Below are 21,158 nucleotides of genomic sequence, written 5' to 3' on the forward strand. Positions count from 1 at the left end.
GCGAAACAGTCCCTTGACAAAGAGACGAAAATCGAAAAGAAGAAGAAGCAGAAGAAGACGACGAGAATGAAGACGCAGAGGCAGCAAATTTACTGCTCGCCATCAGCACCGGGGGACGCCGTGTTCACCTCGGAGACCATCTTGACAAAAGACCGCACCACGTCGCTTGGGATCTGGTCCCACAGGAGCGACCGGGTGTAGACCTCGGCCTTGCTGTTGCTGCGCACAGCGGCAAGGGCGTCAGCAAGGTTGCGGCGGCCTTGGTTGGTGGGGGCAGACGAGGGGACCGCAGCGCTCTCGGCCGTGGGAGGATGCTGGTAGCTCACAACGCCGCTGTACTGTGCGGCATTCAGTGAGAACAGCTGCTCGTTGGCCTGGTCTTCGGTCGGCTGCATGAGCTGGTCGGAGAGTTGACCGAGCATGGACGGCTCGACCGTTGCCGGCTGGGCCCACGACGAAGCAGAGGGCGCAGCGACATTGGCGTTGACCGAAGACGAAGGGATGGCGGCAGTGGCTGGGGCGCTGACGCTGGCCGCATTCTCGCTGGCATCCTTGAGGACGTTCTCCAGGAGCTCAGCCGAGGCGACGCGCATCTCGTCCGACACTTGCGGTATGCTGGGCATCTGGCGGCTCGACATGACAAAGGCGCCGACAAGGAAGAGCATGAAGAGGAGACCACCCTGGGAGCCCGACTTTTCGGTCGAGGCCAAGACGGAGCCAACAGCCTCAGCGTTGTTGGTCTTGGTCGGCTCGGGGTCGGCCTTGACCTCGACAACGTGCTGGTGCTGCTGGTGCTCAGGCTGCTGCGGCTGCCCAACACTTGACATGCCCGGGAACAACTGCTCCCACGAGTCCGTAGCATCATCCATGGTGAGGCTGTCCATGCCACCAAAGTGGCCCATGGTCGAGGCACCAACGCCAGCGTTGGTGTAGCCCGACACCTGAGTGGCCGAGCCCTCGAGAACCTGGACGTGGTTGGAGAGGACGCTAATCTTCTTGCGCAGATCGGCCGTCTCGATGGTGTGCTGGCGAATCATCTCCTCCTTGTCCATGTTCATGTTCTCGATGTACTGGTTGACGCTCTGCTTCTCCATCTGCAGCTCCGACACCTGCAAGCGGAGAGTCTCAATTTCATGCTCCAAATTGTTGATGTGGTTGGTGTACTGCTTCTTTTCGTCCTCAAGCCGCTCCGTGTGCATCTTTTTGCGTTGTCTAGAATCAAGGCTGTTATGGTGTTAGTAGAGTGCAGCTTAAAAAAAAAAAAAAAAAAAAAAAAAAAAAAGAAAGTGGTTAACTGGAAGGAGAAAAAAAAATACGTACGCAGCTTGTCTGTTGCGGAGAAGACGCTTCTGCTGCTTCAGCTCCTTGATCTCCTGCTCGTCCTTCGACTTCGAGATGAGATAGTCGATGTTGTTCAGGTTACGGTCCGACGGGATGTCGAAGCGAGAATTCTTCTTGCGGACACCATCGCCACGGCGCATGTCGTTGTGCGAGCGCATCATCGGGCTCTGCGGCGGGATTCTCAGGAGCGTGGCAGACTGTGTATCGACACTGTCGTTGCTGGAGCTGGCCTGCATGGGAACCGAACCAGCGGAGGTTGTGGTCGGCACCATGTTTGCCGCCGTGGGCATACCAGACATGCCGGGCATGGTCTGGAAGAGACTGCCACCCATGGTCGGGAAAGGCGTCTGAAGCGAGCCGCGCTGGAAAACCGAGGCGCTGTTGTCCATCTCGGCGGGCAGCCCGTCAAAGTGGGCAACAGGAGTAGCAACACCCGAAGCAGCGCTCGTGCTGGCCGTCATGGGCCAAGAACCAAGGCCCATGGCGTGTTGTTGCTGTTGCTGTTGCTGCTGATGCTGCTGAGCCTGCTGTTGAGCCTGCTGTTGAGCCTGCTGCTGATGCTGCTGCTGATGCTGCTGGTGATCCATCCGCAGAAATGGATTGGTGCTGGCTTCAAATGGGTTGACGGATGGCATCGATTGCATCTCGACGGGCTGCCAATCCTCCTGCTTGGGCGAGAAGAATGTGGAACCAAGAACAAACGAGTCTCTCCGGCTGTCGACCATGGGCGGGGACATCTCAAGGCCAGAGTCGATGGCGTTGTGGTCCAGGACGGCGTCGTCAAGTATACTGTCGTCCTCGTCAAAATATTTTTGCGTGAGGTGGCCAGCAGAGGTGTCGACTGACAGTTGGCCTGGCCTGTAAGAGGAATTCATGGGATATGTCAAGACCATTGTCTGTTTCTGGTGTTGAAGGTGCGGGATGAGAAGGGCAGGAGGCGGGATAATGTATGCGCTGGTCTGTTGAGACTGCAGAAGTCCAGGCACGCGTGGGCTGAGGCGGTGGGAAGAAGCGGTGGGAGAACACCAAAAACAGAATGCCAAAAATATGAAAATAAAATGGGTATGATGAGAAAAAGAAATAGGGGAATCAACAAAGGCTTTCCTGGAGCAGCAAGTTGCAGGGGAAAGAAAGATGAGTCTAAGTGTGTGTCGGGCAGAAATCTATTGTGGTTTTAAAGAGGTTCTATTGAGAAAAAAATGGGGGGTTAGCGTAACTGTGGGCTTGGGGGGATGGGATGGCTGACCCGTCGAGGGCTGAACGGGCCGGAAAGGTGCGGCGCTGTCTGGCCTGTCGATGTCTGCAGTGTTGGATGTGTATTTGAGTATTTTGTGTGCGTTTTTTCCTCCTTTGTCGCTTGTCTCTTTACCAAAAATAAAAGAACGAGCAGGGGGGGAAGACGGCAGCGTGCAGTTGGTAGGGGCAAGCTTTGGCTGTGAGTGGTGGAGCAGAAGAAATAGTGGGTGAGGAGGGGAGGATGAGGCGAGTTGAAGAGATGGCGGAGCGAAGGGACGTGGGATGGATGGGGAGGAATGATGAAAGAGTAAGTCGAGGTGGCGATGAACGGCAAAGGCAACGGGGGAGCGTGAGAGGGACAGAAACATACAGAAAAGAAGAAGTAACAAGACTGAAAGTATATACGACGTATGCCCATGCAAAATAGGGTTTGGATCTTAGTTGTAAACGAAAGGGAATTCGATAAGAGGGACAAGAATGGTGGGGAAAACGGGAGAGAGGGCGGCAGAGCCCTTTTAAGACCAAGAGTTCAAGAGTTCAAGAGTTCAAGAGTTCAAGAGTTCAAGAGTTCAAGAGTTCGACAAGGGCACAGAACGGTGGAGCAGAACGCACGCGGAGGAGCAGGGTTGTGGGGGGGGGGGGGGGGTGGGAGAGGAGGAGCACGAGCAGGAGCTGTAAGTTGTGTCGTTGGTGGGAGGTGGTGTGGCACAGGAAGTAGGGAATCTTGTCAGTTGAGGGGAAGTTCTGTGAGGGAGTGAACTTGGGGGCATTCAGCTGAGCGAGCTAAAGGACTGCACATATTGGGGTGAGAAGAGAGAGCGTCGTCGACTTGGGGGAGGCAGGCCACAGAGAGGCAACAAAACAGGAAAATGCAAATCGAAGATGCGCCGGGAGCAAGGAAAGTCTGGTAAATGGAGGGCACTCAGATGAGGGCTCCGAGGAGGCGACTTACAATGGTGGAATGGCGTGTGCGTGAGTGTTTCTGCCGTGTTTGTGTTTCTCGATAGAGTGGAGGAGATCGAGGATAGTGCGTTTGCTGGGGCCGATGTACATGTATACTTGTACAGAGGGCAGGTGTGAGGCCGAAGTCGTAGGACCGAGTGGAAGCAAGCAACGATCAAGCACGGGAGAAACTGACGAGATAAAAGACACAAAATGAGACTGAGAATGAGACTGAGAATGAGAATAAGAACAAGATGAAAGCCGAGGGTTGCTGTATAGTCTTGTGGGACTGAAAGGGGAGAGGGCGGCCGCGCTGCCTTTTAATCTGTTGTCGACGATGCACACTGGACGAGCCACAAGTGCGCGGGCGCAAGAGGCGTATGGGGTGCGGTGGTGTGGACGAGGAAGACGAGGAAGACGAACAGAAGAGGAAAATAGCTGGGAAGAGAGCCACAGGCAGGGGTTCGCCAATAACAGAGGGCTGACAGGGGGGGCTGGTAGAGCCGGTCGAGGCGCGGCTGCGAGCCTGTGATGGCGAGTCTGGGGAGCCGGGTGATGGGCACCGGTGATGGGCGCTGGGCAGATCTGTTGTCGCGTTTACTTTGCGTCGTCTGTTTCGGCCTTGGGCCTCGAGAAAAGCAGTTTCGAGATGTCAGGAGAGATGAGTGGGAACAGAGTGGAAATGTGAGTCAAGGGCAGAACGGGAAAGGATAACTGGGAAGGGCAACGAGGGCAAGAGGGCAAAGGAAGGAGCAGATCACGAGCAAAATGATACAGGGCAGGCACGATGGACTGGACGCCAGAAACATCCAGTGCAGCGATCCAGTCCGACTTGCCTACCTGGGACACTATTGTTTGCTACCTTCCCACTTTCAGCAGCGCACTTGCCGTACGAGCAACCCACGGTCATCTTTGCGGCGGTTGCGGGCCTTTGAAAAGGGAAGGAACAACCCGCGCGAGCTGGCCAGGTCCAGAGCGCCACACACTGGGCAGGTTTCCTAGACTTTCCTCTCTTTTTGGACCACCTCCCGTTTGTTAGTGGCCACCAGGCGGTGTACTTGCAACCGACGGCAAGACGGCGGCAAGACAGAGGTCACGAGAGAGTCACTGTCTAATTGCCGAGAACGCAGTCCACAGTGTGGAAGAGTACAGAGTCTGTCAACATACGAAGTCGGTACAGCCCCTCTTTCCCGTTGCAGTACATGCCGTTCCATTCTCAGCCTTTAACAGCCAATAACACACTCCAAACAAGCAGCGCCTGGCGGACGCGAAAGGAACGGCCAGGCCAGGCCACTTCGTATTGTTTACAGTGGAACGACAGTCGTTACAGGGGCTAAACGGGGATAGGCATATCAGCAACAGCCTTTGTTTTTTTTGGACTCGCCAGACTTCACCGCCTGTGAAGTGCACTTTTAACTTTGATATCTACACCCTTCTCCTGGCCGCGACCCTGGGCATGAACTGCGCCGTAGCGAGCGAGCCTTATTCGTTGGGATTTGCACCTTAGCTTGGGCAACGGTGGTCTCGTTCTGGGCGGCCCGTTTGGCACGTTTGGCAAGGGCATGCGAAGATGAGAAGGCCGTTGCAAATGAGGCCCCGACGGACAAAGGCAGAGGCGCGAGCGAGCAGCACAAATCAATTCCCAGGGCGGGCCGATGGTTAAAACGCAGGGCAGCAAGGTACGACGGCGAGGGTGGCCAGCGGCCAGAGGCCAGAGGCCAGAGGTCAAAATGGGGAGGAAATGAGAAAACGAGAACATCAGAAGGTGCGACGCAAGTCCAACGATCGCATGGCCACTGCCGCCCCAGGCCCATACGGCAATCAGCCGACGACGCCAGTCCTGGAATTGCAGTATTTTGTCTCTCTGCGCGCCAGAGACGGCAAGGGAGGAGAAGGAGTGAAGGCTGCCATGTTATCTCGGCGTATCAGCAAACAGCCAGAGCAGCCGACTGCCAAAGGGTGTGCCAGTCAGCAGATCACCAGACTGACACAGTTATGTGGACTCTGCGAGTTGAATAGGCGATGCGTCAAGGAGAGTGGCCAGCACGTCGTACGCGTGATGTTCTGCCCGTGCCAGGAGGCTTTTGCACTCGCCAAAAAAATATAAAATAAATAAAAAATAAAACCCTTGGGGTCATACAGACCATTACGGGAGTCGCAGACGAGTCTGCCAGTGGCTGGATTGCCTGTCTCTTCGCTCTCATCGGATACAGACTTACGTCTGCTGATGGTGTCTGAGGTCCTTGGGTGATCATGTACGTCGTATTACTCAGTAGGAGGAAAGCACTAACCCAGGCCAAGAACGCATCTCACTTTTTGGCCAGTCAGAATAGCAACAGAGGTCAGAGGTCGCAACTAAGACAGACGTGAGGGAGGCACAACGACAAAGTGAGTGGGCAGTGAGTGAATGAACATAAGAACTTGAGCAAGAGAGAACGAGGGAAAGACAAGACCCCCAAAACGATGCCCAACGTCGACAAGGGGCCGCTACTGGCATTTCGCGTACCCTTTTCTCTCTGCTCCGTATGGCTGTCGTCATTTTAAGGCGGTGCAAACGACTGGATAGCGGACGACGGACGGCCGTTCGAACGAGACGGGGGGCACACATGGAGGGGGGGACGTTGGGCAGAAATGGGGGCGTTTTACCATTTTTATTCGGAATACATAATATTCTGCAGTCCGTTTGTCTATGTTCTTGGGGGGCTCCCCTCCGCGATGTGAGTGGTTGCTTCTAAACGTAAAAATTGACTACGGCCTGCAGCGCCTCTGCAGTATTCAAAACGTTCTCTATTTTTGGGTTGTTGGTACCCGACCGAGGTGGTCAGCGGCCATCCCCCTACCCCTACTCCCTATTTCGAGAAAGACGCCTCTGGGGAAGGACTGCCTCGACCTTTACGAGCATCATGTCCCGTGAACAATGATCATCAGTACGTCGTAGTTTTCCCAAGAGTGTTGCTTCCATGGAGCTTGGCCCCGATTGTCAAGTAGTTGGTCCGAGAGAGGCCTCGCCCAGGCCCCTGTCAGCCCCTAGAAGTGACAGCCAGCCAGTCGTAGCGCACCAAACCGTCACTTTGGGTTGATCTCCCCATGTGGATTTGAGTTTCTCTTCACTGCCCAAAACAGCCAAAATACAGTTGTACATTCGTACTCAATGCGAACAGCTCCGCTCTTCCCGCCGCCACTGCCCGCTCCGCGTCCCGCCCGAACTGAGCGGCCGCCAGTCCGGTTTAGTGCTGTTTGGAGGCTTTGATTTGAGTGCAACCGTGCACTGTTCCAGTCATTTCTTCGTGATAAAGCGTAAGCTCGGCCAGAAACATCGACGCTAAAGAATTTCGACAAAGGGAACTGCCGCGGCCGACTAAAAAGCCGAACAAAGAAAGAGCAACGCCTGGCTACAGAGGGAGCGAGTTTGATGATAGCGAAAATGGAAGGAACAGTCCAAAGTGGACTGGTTTGGTCGTTCCTTCTGTTAGTGAGTCGCCAAGCGTGATGCGGACATCGACCAAATAATCAGATACAGCAGGCACGTACCTTACAACTGCTGGCCGTCGTAGTTCGCTCTTTCCTGTCACGGCCACTTGATTGCCCTACTGTTCTTTCCGCTCTTGTGTCGAGGTCAAGGCAGCATCGTCGTCACATTGCCCCCTTTTTTTCAACTGTCCCTTTATTCCTCATCCCGCCCTGGCCAGTCCGTCTCTCGGCTTCGATTCCTGCCGTCCCGATTCGTCACGAACAACTGCCAAAGCGAGATGTGGCCGAACCTCAACAGTTCCTAGCAGACCGAAAGCGACATGGATATGCTTTCCGCCCACCGAATCAGCTTGCTTGTCGGACGGGTGCTTGCTCTTTTCAATCACGGCCTTACCGCAGATGTGATCGTTGGCCCAAGAAAGCCCCAACCGCGAGCTGGCCCAGATTTGTTGACTTTCGCCCAAACAGGGAAGATGCGCTAGTCCGAAGTGAAAGCCGTCGATATCGGCAATGAGAGACGACAACCGAAAGCAAGAAAGTGCTGCAAAAATTTTGCCCAAAAATGACAGGACAAAAACAAACGAGGCGGCTGGTTTCCTTCTATGCCTCCCCCTCCCTCTTACCTCTCCTTGCACCGCCAGCGACGGTCCGCCCGGTTCAAGAAAAGCGTTTTCCAGTTACTGCATCGTGAGTGGTCCAGGCTGTGGCCTGGGTTGCAGGTGGCCGCATATTCGGCGACCCGCTAGCAATGGTCTGCTCATGCCCACCAATCCGAACAAACCCAACCCGATGCGAGCGAGAGGGGCGCTCCTTGCTCTCTGTCTCTCCTGACACTCCTGCGAATTACCCCTTAGGCCGCAATAGCGTTATGGCGGGGGATCGGACATGGTGACGACGCCCTCCCCAAAGTGCGGTGTGCAGCCATTTGTGTCGCTTCTCGACGTTTAGTGGTCCTTCCCAAACCGAGCTGACTCCCCCGTTATCCGTGTCTTGGATCCTTTGCAGCCTGCCTCGCCTCAGTTCTTGATCCCGAGGGCCCGTGGCTTGTGGCCCGTGGCTTGTGCCTCCTGGGCGGTGGCTCACGGGTGACGACCGTGGCCTTCGAACGACACCCTGCGCGTTTTATGTTCGTACCTGGGCAGCCTATCCCACCCTCCTTCTCTCTGTCCATCATTCTCTTCCTCCCATTTGGTCTGGTTCGACAAGCTGCCCCCATGCTGCCCCTGTTCTGCCCTCTGCTGCACTGTGATAACTGACATGCCCGCTTGTCATCTTGGCCCCTCTACGACCGCGTCTTCCTTCCCTCCCACCCAAAAGAGGAAGTAAACATGCCCCTTTCGGCAACCTGTCCGTGCTGGCCAAACCAGGCGACCACTACGAAACAAACGACGCTGCAAGGGATCTTGACGAAAGCTACCTAACAAAGATGACCAGATGAACAGAAAGGCAACCTCAGCCTACCAGCGTGCTGCATCGGCTCGTCAATGTGACCAGCCAGTACCGTCGACTTCAACGAAACGGGGCGAACCACTGACCGGAAACAGAACTGCCCAAAATGGATATGTGATGTGAGAGCGACGTTGGAGGAAGAGATGGCCGTGGCCCGTCAGGCACGAATGCACAATGTCACAATATGCACAAAGTATGTACCGCGCATCGAGATGCGGGCACGTTCAACAGCAGTCTCGCAACGCACCCTCTGTGTCTTCCATGCCACACCTTTCTCGTGCTGACCACTCCCGCCCTCTTACGCCGTCCCTGGCCTGACGCCTTACGAGACACACACTAGAGAAAGAGACGCACTACTTGTCAGCTATCTTGATACGGGGGCACACCGTTCTTTGACCGTGTTTCGGGTCCTCGGTTTCTTGCTTCGTCGTGGTAACTTGATGCGCGTCCACCGCGTTTGTCGATGTTTTCATTATCCAGCCGTCAAAGATGAACATTGCAACGAAGGAGTCCTGGGTCTCATACTACTTGGCGAAGCAGACAAGAAAGACTACAGTTGATTGATGAAGCCAAACTTCGTGTCGATAGTCCATGTCCTGTCGGTCTGCTGCTCACCTCGGCGGAGCAGACCTTCACTGTAAAAAAGCTCGTTCTTTTTCCCCCCCGAGGCTGCCATCAGAAAGTAAAATACCGAATGGTATGAGCCACATACAGGAGAGTGGCGTGTTTGCATCCTAGCGTCTTGTTCGACAAGTTGACAACGGTAAATGAGCTTATGCGCCTTTTCATTGTCCCCCTTTTCAACTTCAACTGCGGTGGAAATAACATGATGAATGTTATTTATGATCGAAAGGTCTCACTCCGCATACCCAGCGTTCGGAAACAGTGAACCTCACAGCAATACAACGACAAAATAGCACGCAGAAAACAAAACCAAGGTGAAAGCCATCTGGTACAAAGCACATTTCCGCCGTTTCTTGTTAATCAATAATGCAGGTCTTTACCCGACACCAATCGTAAGAGAACAATTAACTTGCATCAAAAGACGTCGGTCGTCTAGAGACTCAGCATTTCAATATCTTTTTGTCGACAACTCCATGCTTGTCCAAGTCTGTGGGTCTGTGCCATCCTTCACCGTCGATCTGTTTCTCTCGTTCTGTCGTCTTCCCGGTAAATCGACAATATCAAATACTGAAACACTGGACATTCTGCAAGGTGGCCGCAGACTTTCTGCAGAGTGTGCCTTGCCGTGTCTCTGTCTCAAGCAACCAAGCAACCAAGCAACCCCCAAGAAGCAGCGCGGGATCATGCTGCATCGAGCAGTAGCATCCGCAGCCAAACGTGACCTATTAATAGTCAAGAGGAGGGTGTATCTGGTGTCTATCATGGCGAAGGAGTAGCATCGTAAGCCGTGAAGAGCGAAGATCGGAGGATCGGAACATTTTCTTTCGTTTTTGAATTGAATTGCTCGTTTCTTGGATTTACCAAACGTGGCAGGCTCTTCCCAGTCTTTTCCCGACCCTTCTTTCCGACCAACCTACATCGACTCGTTAAGGGTACAAAATATGCATCTCCGAAGTCACGGAAGCAGAGAACGGCCGAAAAGTTTGAAACAGAGAGCAACGAAATCTACTTGGATCCGGGGTGCAACATGGCCAGCCACTGCTCCTCTTGATAAGAAGGCCGATGTGGCATGATGACCAGCTGAAAAAAAAAAATGGCAATCGTAGTGTGATAATGGCCTGTTTCTAAAAACGACGGACAGCTATATGAGGACTCTGATATTGCCTTTTAGTCCGTTGGATCTTTCTCTATTCAGGTGTAATGTGGCTGTGGGCTGAGTGGACTTTGACACCGCTACTTTGTCCAATATTTCGCACTTTTGTCTGACATCCCTCTTCCTGCCTTTTCTTTTCTTTCCTTTTTTTCACGGTCAACCATCCTCTTTGCAAGTCATAGAGTTTCGTCATTTTCACCCCGCTGCCCCCATCGGATGGCAGATGGACATGACGGAGTAAATGTGACAGAAATGCGATTTGGGGAAATACAAGACAAAAATGAATAAAGCTCCACATTCCCATATCCATACATGTTCACATAAGGCGTTCATAGTTCGTTCATACAGCGTTGCCTTTTGTCTTTTCCATTCTGTCTCTCTCGCTGTACTATCTTACTATCTCTCTCGTTTCATTGGTCCGGCGCAGCTTGCGTACGCTTCCGCGGACAACGGGCGCAGCGAAACATGCGGTGAAGGTAGGAATACAGAAATACAAATACCGCGTAATACTCCATGCAAAAAAAAAGAAAAGAAAAAGAAAAGACAAGAAAAGACAAGAAAAAGAAATAAGAAGTAAAAAAGAGGAAATATTAGTTTTGTCTTTTAAACCTGCCATTTCGAGAAGAACAGAAATTAAAATGCAATCGAAAAGCTCACACCGTAAGAAAAAGAGGCTCACTCGACGTTCTTGTTGCCTGTTCCTGGTCGAATATCACGATACCACCGTTTGGCAAAGTACAACGTCATCCCGGACGAGCAATGGAACGATTACGGGAGATCACGACGTTTCTATTTCCTGTTCGAACCCGTGCAGGCTCACCTAGAATGCAGATGGACCAGGGAGGCGCGTATGCACACCCTTGTTCCTTAAAGGCTACGACAATGACAGATCGACAAGCAGAAGTAATACGACTGAAAACGACCAACGCAAGCCCCCCGGTCATAGACGGTGTTCTCGCTAGTTGCGATGCCGTTCTCGCCCTTCCAACTCATGCCAGCATGTTTCATTTTTATTTGGTTCTCTGGTATTTTGGGGGTCGTCGTGCATCGCATTTTAGACAGGGGCAAGCCAAAGACGAGCCATTTTATCCCAACCCAGCTGCAAGCCAGGCGATGTCTTTGCGGTGTAGGGAGTAACAATACGTCGTGGTTTTGTGGGCTTTTGTGGCATACGGTTTTGCTGCAAGGTAACTTGCCTCTGCACCAGCATCTGCCCGGCGCTTGTGCCTGCGCTGCATGCGGTGCCTGCATCGACGTGTACCAAACATGCTGAGAAGGAAGAAAAGAAGACGGTAGAAGCAAGTGACTCTTGCTGGCTGTTTCCCGTATTTTCTGTTTTAGATTCTATACATATCGGTTGCGACCAACGCATATCGATACCATTTTGCAGACGAAACATACGTAAGTGGAAAAGAAAATTCAATCGAAACCCGAATGTAATAAAAATAAAATAAAAATAAAAACTGAATTAAACCCACTCAAAAAAAAAAACATTCATCAGACCGCCTTACTTTGCTCTCAAGGAAGCTCGTAGTATGACTCAACAGGTCACGATGGAAACTACCTTTCTCCATAGTTGGGCACGACGTGGGTTGGTCTATCCGTCTTTGGTTCGGCATACTCTTGTTTGTTCTTTTGTCTTTTGGAGTCTGCCTAGATGTTGCCACAAGGATACAGAGTTATTGGAACACAATTACAAAGGTCTATGCCAATCTGCTGCCTGGTTGGAACATCGACGGGTGTTGGGCCCGAACGAAAAAGCAGGGCGAGATGACAATCATTGCACACGCTCGTACGCTCGTACGCTCGTACACAGTCAGAGAGAAGGCAAGACAGGCCGTATCACCACATCCAGGCGGGCCGCATAGACTCTCTCGCCTTGTCTCTTGCGTCTGTTGGGCACTCTTTCTGCGAGAATAGCAGGCACCATACGATGTACGATCTGCGTCCCACGTTCTAGGCTCACAATAGGCCTCTGCAGCCGGCCGTGAAACTGATGATATCATGTACGCAGCCGGCGATGATTGAGTTTCTGTGGCAGACGTAAGGCGAGCTCTGTTTTTCGTAGTTGTCGCGGCGTCGGTATATTGCACCCGTTTATCAGACTGGATGTTCCCTAAGGGACAAAATACAACATCGTGAAGGCAATTAGATTCCTGGCTGTGATCGCAGGGACATTGTGGAATCGAAGCGAGGGGACACGGCGATGGTCAAATAACGTCCGCCCCTTTCGTGGTGCAGTGATGGTCGTCTACAGATGACCTACTCTAGTTCAGTGAAGCAGAAAACGAGTAGGCCGATAGCAACATCTCCTCGTCGTCTTCCCGCAATTCCACGGCCTCTGCAATGCGGCCGCCTCGTTACACGCCCATGCTGTGCCGTCATGCTTTTGACAGGCACATCCCCGCCTTGGAATCTCCAACAGGAGGAAATGGTGTCTCGCAGCGATTCCATGCATTTCTATGCTGTCCCTCGTCCGGAAGGGCTAGGGACAGCAAGCCCGGAGGCTTCTCGTAGCAGCCTGCACGTCTCGGATACCCTGAATCAGTCCATCCGCCGGTGTCTGAAGGTTGTGCATGTGGCGGCGTCTGCGTTATGTCTTTGTGGACGTCTCCGGTCGTAGTATGTCTTATATGAATCTCTGCCCTCCCACATTGTCGGACAAGAAGGCTGGTTGCACGACAGGACCATGTTGGTTTCCCCTCAGATAGATTGATCAAAGGGGTGGTAGCCCCGGGGAGAGGGGGAGAAGAAAAAAGAAGAGGAGAAGAAGGGAAACAAGGCAATGACAAAATCACGAACAATACAGCGAGGACACAAAGGAGGATGGGGACGTAAACGAGAATGAACGACGAATAGACGAAATCGAGCCAGGTACGAGGATTTGAAAAAGCAGGGTAGTATCTCAAGATAACACGAACAAGAAGAGAAACGTCAAATATGACCAAAAACAAAACGCCTGGTATTGCTCGCTGCATGCTGTTAAATGATCTATGGAATACGGGACACTGCGGATACTGTGTTATTGCCTCCTCACCACTCGTATGAGATATCGACTCGTGAACCTGACCTCCCGTCGTCGTTTTGTCTCCTCCCCCATCTCGCGGAACGTCGTACCACGACGCAGGACACTGGCAAAAAGAAAGGAAATAAAAGGCCCATCACCTCTGATTTGACGCCGACCCACGACAGGAAGCACCCGAGGAGAGGAAGAGAAAGTGTCTCGTCTCATGCCACTCATACTGTAGTCGTTGGCTCTTCTCGTTCCCGAGATGCCGTCGGAAGCACGGCAGCACCAAGCACGAGCAGGATGGAGAGGCCGTGACGACGAGGGACGAGAGACTGGGCCGTCTAGATGTTGATTTCCTGGTGCCTGCTTTGTGCTTTGTCCTTTGGGTCATTGTCGACATCGTCATGGCCGTCGATTCCGCTGTGACCTTGCCTTTCTGTCGCATCCATCCACTTTCTCCCACTTTGTCCTCCCCCCGCCTCCTGTACGCGTATCCAAACGCAGCACACGATCCTCTCTGAAGGGTTGTACAGAAGCGGGGAGAATGCGAGCACAAAAGGGAGGCCAATACCAACAAGGAAAGGACAAAGGAAGAGGCAAGGGAAGGTGCTACAGTGTGATGCGGCCGGTCCTGTCTGCAATTTGTGTCCCGTGTTTGGTGCTCGTGTGTACGTGTGTGTTGGTGTTCGGCTGGACTGGTGTACAGAGGACAGAGGTTTGTTGCTTGCAGCCTGGCTGTCTCGTGAAGAGCCCTTTCCCTTTGCCTTTCCCTTTGCCTTTCCCTTTCCCTTTCCCTCTTCTTTGTTCATTGGTACACCTGCGTCGGACTCACGCAAAGTCCCACAGCTTCACCAGCAGCGCATCCTCTGCGGCGCCGTGTCGGCTGTCCGCAGCCTCTGGCGCCGGCGTGTCGTGCGGCAGAAAGATGCGCTTGGGGATCTGAAACTCCACCACGGGCGTCTTGCGGACCGCCTTGCCAAACTCGGCCTCGAGCATGCTCTGGTACGAGTGGTCGAAAAAGTCTTCGACGTTGTAGGCCTGCTTGGTAAACGGCTCTGCCAGGATCTTGGCAATCGTCGCCACGTTGGGGTGGTAGTGGCTCTGCAGCTGGACCACCTCCCAGAGGCAGCTGTCGATGGCGCGCGTCTCCATGGGGTCGCGCTCGCGGGGCCGGAACGGGTCGGCCATGCCCTCGTCGGCCAGCCGGGCGCGCGCCTCGGGGGTGCGCGGCACGCGGTGGATCATAAAGGTGCACTGCGGGTGCGTCTTGAGCATGTTGTAGATCCAGGGCACGACGCTGACGATGGCGCTGGGCGGCGCGTGCAGGCACAGACGGGCGAGACGCTTGATGAAGCTGGCGACCATCTGGACGGGCAGGTGCGTGGACGCCAAGAAGGTGTCGAGCAGCCGGAAGAAGCGCGCGCGGTGCTTGGAGTGCAGGAGCTCGGCGTCGAGCAGCGAGTAGAGCTTGGGGAAAAAGGCCGGGTAGTCGACGTTGCGCTGCTGGATCAGGTAGTAGAGGCCCGAGAGCGCGAGCAGCGACGTCGACCCGCCGGCGTCGTAGCAGTCGGTCAAAAAGTCGAGCATCATCTCGGGCTGCGCAAACCAGGGCGCAATCACCGTGGACGAGATGGCGAGCGCGCGCTTGCGGAGCGTCTTGCCGTCCGCCGACGACGCGACCGACGCGACCGACGAGACCGACGTGGCTGTCTGGAGCACCGCCAGCCACGCGTCCTGCGCCTGCTTGCGGTGCTTGGCGACCGAGTAGAGCGCATGGCTGCGCTTGCGCGGCGGCGGGTTGATGTAGAACGTCGCCAGCTCGTCGCTCGTGGCCGGCACGTCGTCGAGCAGCGAGAGCAGGTAGAACGCGCCGTGTGCGGCCGTGCTGCTCGCGGGGCTGTCGGGGCCCATGTCGGCGAGCACGGCCGACACCGCCTTGAACGTGTAGAACTGCACGTCGCAGTACTCGCCGACGTACGTCTCGACAAACTCGTCGGCCAGGCCCTCCGCCGTCGCAGCGTCGAGCGTGGCCGATGCCAGGACGAGGCCGCGCACAATGGCCGTCAGGAACGGCTGCGGGAAGACGTACGTCTCCTCGTCGCCGGGCCCGCCGGCCTTCTTCCGTCGTGACTGGCCTTGGGCTTGCAGCAGACGCATGGAGAGCGTGAGCGCCGTCGACGCCGCGTCGCCGGAGCGGCCGCCCAACAAGCCCAGCAACACCGCCTCGTACTCGGCCAGCCGGTCCTTGAGCCACCGAACGACAACAACTTCCTTGTCGGACATGCTGCGGTTCAGGTTGAGGCTGCCCGCTGCCAGCAGACGCATGAACACGCGGCAAAGGGCAACGGCAGCCGCCAGGGCCGGACTTTGCTCTTCATCCTCGGCCTGGCCGTCTTCGTCGTCTTCGTCGTCTTCGTCGTCCTCTTCGCTGTCCTCATCTTGCTCACCTCCCTTCTTTGCAATCTCAAGCAGCTCTACAATATTGTTGTAGTGCTTCTTGGACTCGCCGATTTGGCCTTCCAGCAGCAGAATGCGCTCTTGGACATCAGTTTCGCCGTTGTCGCTCCTCTCGTCGTCGCTGCCGTTTTCCGAACGGGCCCGTTTTCGCGGTGCGTCGGTCTTGGTGCTGCGTTTCCGCTTGGCAGCTGCTGCCGCCTTGGTTGTCGTAGCAGCAGACATTGTGTGTGCGTGGGCGGAACGTCCTGTTGTCTGAGGAGAGGGAGACAAGAGAGTAGTGAAGCTTTCACTTTTTTTTGTTATCGTCTTATCGCGATTCTGAATTTTAGTGGACCCCGTCCCAATGAGAGTCACGTGTGCATTACATAATACAGCCCCCTGGCTAAGGTGGACCAACCAGCGCGTTTTGCCGATGGCCCGACACAAGTGCTGTCCAGGGCCTCCGGCACCATAACAGCGCTTCACGTGACCTTCTATTAATTCCCGCTAGCGACCTGTTCCGAAAAACCTCATTTTCCCTTTTCCGAGCTCCATCCGGTATTTCACGTTTCTTCAGAGCAACACCTACCACCACACGCATCACGACCGGCGACCGATCTGCATCACCGCTCCGTCGCATCCGCCTCTCCCTCTCCTCCGACCTTTCTTTTCTAGCAGCAATGGCGTCCCGTTTGGCGAGAAACGCGGCTGGTGAGTTGGGCCCGAGTCAATTGAGGGGGCGTTTCAGCGTTTCAACTCGACTGCATACATAAGCACCACAGCTAACAGCGGAACATAGGCCTCGCCCGCCTGCGGCCGGCCCTGTCTACGCGCCCTGCGCTCCCGGCCCTGGCGTCCACCGTCCGCATGTCGTCGACCACCCCGTCGTCGTCGTCGTCGTCCGTCCCGACCGAGGACCCCAAGGCCAAGGCATCGAGCATCCTCGACGCGCTCCCCGGCAACTCGCTCATCTCCAAGTCGGCCATCCTGTCGTCGGCGGCCGGCCTGTCCATCTACGCGCTGAGCAACGAGTACTACGTCGTCAACGAGGAGACGGTGGTCGCCTTCTGCCTCATCAGCGTCTGGGCGGGCCTCATCAAGTACGGCGGCCCGCTGTACAAGTCGTGGGCAGAGTCGCAGAACGAGAAGATCCGCGGCATCCTGAACGCGGCGCGCGCGGACCACTCGCAGGCGGTCAAGACGCGCATCGCGGACGTGCAGCAGATGTCGGGCGTGGTGGACATTACCAAGAGCCTGTTTGCCGTGTCCAAGGAGACGGCGACGCTGGAGGCGCAGGCGTTTGAGCTGGAGCAGAAGACGGCGATTGCGGCCGAGGCCAAGTCGGTGCTCGACTCGTGGGTGCGGTACGAGAGCCAGGTCAAGCAGCGCCAGCAGCGCGAGCTGGCCGAGAGCGTCATTGCCAAGGTCAAGAAGGAGCTGGAGAACCCCAAGTCGCTGCAGCAGATTCTGCAGCAGGCCGTTGCGGATGTTGAGAGTACGTTCTTGCCCCCTGTCCTTGGCGATGGCATGGGATCGATGGCAAAAGGCGGTCGCCTACAGTCGTCGACCCCATTCAACCTGCTGTGATCCCATCTTGTGCAATTTTGATTTTAATCATTTCTAACTCTACCCCCAACAGAGATTGCTGCTGCCAAGCAGTAAATTGTCAACGGCATCCGTTGAATCGACGACCAACGACGATCTCGGTTTTGACTGTCAGCAACACGCACGTCTGAACCCGGGCCCTTACCTCACGCCAACCTCTACGAACAAAACTTCTTATTGAAATAGAAAAAGACAACCCTTGAGGGAAAAGCAGGACCCGACAAGAACCAACCCGCGACACCCACCACGAGGCCGCGACATCCTTTCCCTTTGTACCTAGTCTTTTTGTGTGCCATAGTCAAATATCATTGTCATTTCTTTTCTTCACGACGTCGACGACATCGGATGTTCGATGGTCCTTTGATGACGCTCTTTTGGATACGTTGTTGGATACGTTTTTGCATACTATCGAAGATGATGTATATTCTAACGAAGCAGATCTGCGCAACTCGACTCGTCGCCCACCGCTTCGCTCAGTACAGCCACGGCCGCACCTGGTACTCGGGCTGGTCCTCCGGACGGCCCTCGACGGGTGTGTCGACAAACTCGGGGTTGATGTACCACGACGGGTCGCCACCGGGCTCCTGCGTCACGCTGCGGCCGTTGCCGAGCCAGCGCATGCCGTTGGCCTGGGGGCCGTCGACGCTCTCGTAGTCAAAGTCCTCCCAGCGCGGGGCGCGCAGCGCCTCGAGGGCGTGCACCGTCGACCCGGGCCACAGGCCGCAGATCCAGTCGCCCGTGCCGCCCTGCGTGCGGTACCACGAGCGGCAGTTGTCCATGTAGACGGTGTTGGCAAAGTAGGCGCCAATGTACTGGGTGAAGTCGTCGACGCGCTGTTTTTTGGGCTCGATGGTGGCGTAGTCCTCGCGCTGGACCTTGCGCAGGACCTGGACAATGTAGCCGCACTCGGCCTCCAAGATCTTGGTGAGGCTGCCGAAGCCGATGGCGGAGTTGGGCCCGAACATCATGAGGTAGTTGGGGAAGCCGTCGACGGCGACCGACAGGTACGACTCGGGGCGCGTGGCCCAGCGGTCCTGCAGCTCGCGGCCGTCGCGGCCGCGCACCGAGAACGGCGGCGGCTCCGAGACCTTGAAGCCCGTGGCGCAGACAATGACGTCCACGTCCAGGTGGCGGCCCCCGGCGGTCCGCACGCCGGTGGCGTCGACGCCGGCGACGGCCTCGGGCAGGACCTCGACGTTGGGGGCCATGAGGGCCTCGAGATAGCCCTTGCCGGGCGTCAGCCGGCGGCAGCCGGGGGCAAAGTCGGGCACAATGAGGTCAAACAGGTCCGGGCGCGCCTTGAGGCGCTCCTGCATGCCGCTGCGGAAGAGGCCCTGGAACAGCTTCTGCATGTCGGTGCCGAGGATGGTGGAGTCGTGGATGGCGTTGCCGTCCGTCTCAAAGGCCTTGCGGAGCTTGAAGTAGGCGTCCTTGTCGGCGGCCCACTCGGCGCGGCGTTCGGGGGGAACTGCCGTCGTTGCATTCGTTAGCTAGGAAGGCGAACAGGGTACACATCAGGGGGCAACGTACAGTCTACTTCGTTGGGATCCAGCCCCAGCTGGACCATGGCATTGTCGCCAAAGCGCGAGGAGATCCAGGTCTTGCTGCGCATAAACACCTTGAGGTCGGTGCCGGCGACCTTTTGCAGGCTCGGCACGATCTGGATGCTCGACGAGCCGTTGCCAATGACGGCGACGCGCTTGCCGGTGAAGTCGTAGTCGGTGTCCCACGCGGCCGAGTGCATGATCTTGCCCTTGAACGCGTCGAGGCCGTCGAGGTCGGGCCAGTTGATGTTGCTCAGCTGGCCGCGCGCGGTGATCAAAATGTTGCAGCGCTCCTCAAAGGCGGTGCCCGTCGCCAGGTTGGTCACCTGCAGCACCCACTCCTTGGTGGCGGCATCCCAGGCGGCGCTCGCGAGCTTGTGCTGGGTCTTGATGAAGCGGGTGGCGCCGAAGCGCTCGGCCGTCGACTGCAGGTACGCCTGGATCTCCTTGCCGGGGGCGTAGAGGGAGGACCAGTTGGGGTTGGGGTTGAATGTGTATTGGTACGAGTGGGCTGCAGAGAGCGTTGAGAAGGCTGTGTGAGCGGCGGACACAGACGCAGTTCAGTCTTTGTGAAGAAAGGGCCTTACCAGGAATGTCACAGGCAATGCCCGGGTACTTGTTCACCCACCAGACACCACCGATGCCCTCTTCCTTTTCGTAGACGATGAGGTCAACATTGCGGAGCCGTTGAGGTATCCTGTTGGTTGTTGATTGTTGTTAGTCGTGTGTTTCCATTGTTCTTGTTCGAGTGGCATGTTGACCTACCGAATGGCGGCCACGATGCCAGAGTAGCCGGCACCGATGACGCGGACCTTGAGCGGCCGCAGATTCTCGACGTTGGCGTTCTTGAGTGTAAAGTCGGCCATGGTGCGGGAGGTAGATATTTCGAGAACTTGTTTGCAGTCTCGTCGTGTTGTCGGAACTTGCCGAGTTCTGTGAAGATGCAGAGGAAGAAAAGCTACGGAGTAGAAAACGAGCAGGAAAGAAAGTGACGAGAGTTTAGAAACAACAGACATATTTTTCCAAAAAAAAAAAAAAAAAAAAAGTAACTACCTCTGTGAGCCTTGCCGCGGGATGTTTATCCGTGTGAGGGGACTGGCGTGTTGGTGCGATGGTCTTGGGGCCGGCGACGGGGAATAGGAAATAGGGTCGATGGAAGCGAAGGGGAGACGATGGCGCCGAACGAGAATAGTGACGAGCAGAGACAACAAAGACAACAGAGACAACAGCGACACATATACACGCAGCATCGACAGAAAGGACTATGAAAGACTACAAAGAACACGATAGAAAAAGGCGCATCGCGAGATTATATACGATATGCACATATGTATGTGCTTGCATCGGTTTGGATTTGGGGTTGGGTCTGGACCGCCGCGAACAGTAGACGAGGAAGAGACTACAATTACGACACCGACGAGGGGAGACACGGTCCCTGAGCGTCTCGATCTGGCTGCAAGTTGCTCCGCACAGAGCGCAGAGTGCACATGGAGGAGACGGAACGCAAACCACAGGAACCGGCCAGGTGTGGCAGGCCAGGAGCGGTACGCCAGAAGTGGTACGCCAGGTGTGGTAGGCTGTTTGGAGACAGAGCAGTCGAGGGCGGACGATGAGGAGTGCAATGCATGTCGTATGCAGGCCTGTAACAATGCAAATGCTGCACGGAAGCTGAAGCAGGGTATGATTTCAACAGAAAGGGCATCCGGGTGGTGGCTTCCGGGGCCATGAGTGACGCTTTCGTTTTGGCCAGGTTTGACCGTCTATTTTACGATGTCTCCAACCCCACGTAAAACAACTGGTGCCGTCTTCCAAACGTACGGAACGCTCAGTTTGGGGCGACGGAGCCGAAAGGCTGGTATGGCGACGTTGTCTCTCATCTCTCGACGTTCTTTCTTGTCGTCCACACGAGTGCCGAAGAGACTAAGACAAGGGGCTGAAAGCCTGTGGAGATTTGCGGAGGCGTGGAGTAGATGGCGTAGGGTCTAGTGGCCTGCCAGGCTCTAGGATACATGCCGTCGACGCCATCTCACACTGCCGTGTAAATACGTATTGTCGCGAGTGACAGGAAGCCGTTTCGTTTTCATCGGTAGGGCAGCATGCGTGTTGTTCTGTCCGGAACATGCTGTCATACAACATGGACGGCTTGTTGCACAATTGGGGAGGCGCCCTGCAAGATGACTTGAAAAAGACGTCCTCCGATCCGTCGAATGTGACAACCAGCATGGACGACCCCCGGCTGTGAAGATTCCCCGCAGCTAGGCTGGCTCGACGACTCCAGTCTGTCCCGTCTTTATGTAAGTCTCTGCTAAGCAGAGCCAGCCAAGGGGAAAGAACACTAGGGACAATA

At 55.4% G+C, this 21,158-nt stretch overlaps 2 protein-coding genes across 2 annotated transcripts; one reads left to right on the forward strand and one right to left on the reverse strand.

Annotated features, from left to right (window-relative positions):
- Nucleotides 1–89: 89 nt before the first annotated feature.
- On the reverse strand, nucleotides 90–2,234 carry SPBR_06799 (uncharacterized protein; the record flags this gene model as incomplete). The annotated part of the gene is made up of 2 exons (XM_040765055.1): nucleotides 90–1,224; nucleotides 1,321–2,234. The coding sequence occupies 2 exons, from the start codon at nucleotides 2,232–2,234 to the stop codon at nucleotides 90–92; spliced, it is 2,049 nt and encodes a 682-aa protein (XP_040617690.1).
- An 11,396-nt stretch (nucleotides 2,235–13,630) lies between these two features.
- On the forward strand, nucleotides 13,631–19,472 carry SPBR_06321 (uncharacterized protein; the record flags this gene model as incomplete). Its single annotated transcript, XM_040764578.1, has 7 exons — nucleotides 13,631–13,648; nucleotides 14,073–15,311; nucleotides 15,375–15,839; nucleotides 16,452–17,157; nucleotides 17,745–18,688; nucleotides 18,820–19,242; nucleotides 19,443–19,472. 7 exons carry the CDS (start codon nucleotides 13,631–13,633, stop codon nucleotides 19,470–19,472), a joined length of 3,825 nt encoding a protein of 1,274 aa, XP_040617691.1.
- Between the last annotated feature and the right edge of the window lie 1,686 nt (nucleotides 19,473–21,158).

This window comes from Sporothrix brasiliensis (assembly GCF_000820605.1).
Source record: "Sporothrix brasiliensis 5110 chromosome Unknown Cont20, whole genome shotgun sequence".
NCBI lineage: Eukaryota > Fungi > Ascomycota > Sordariomycetes > Ophiostomatales > Ophiostomataceae > Sporothrix > Sporothrix brasiliensis.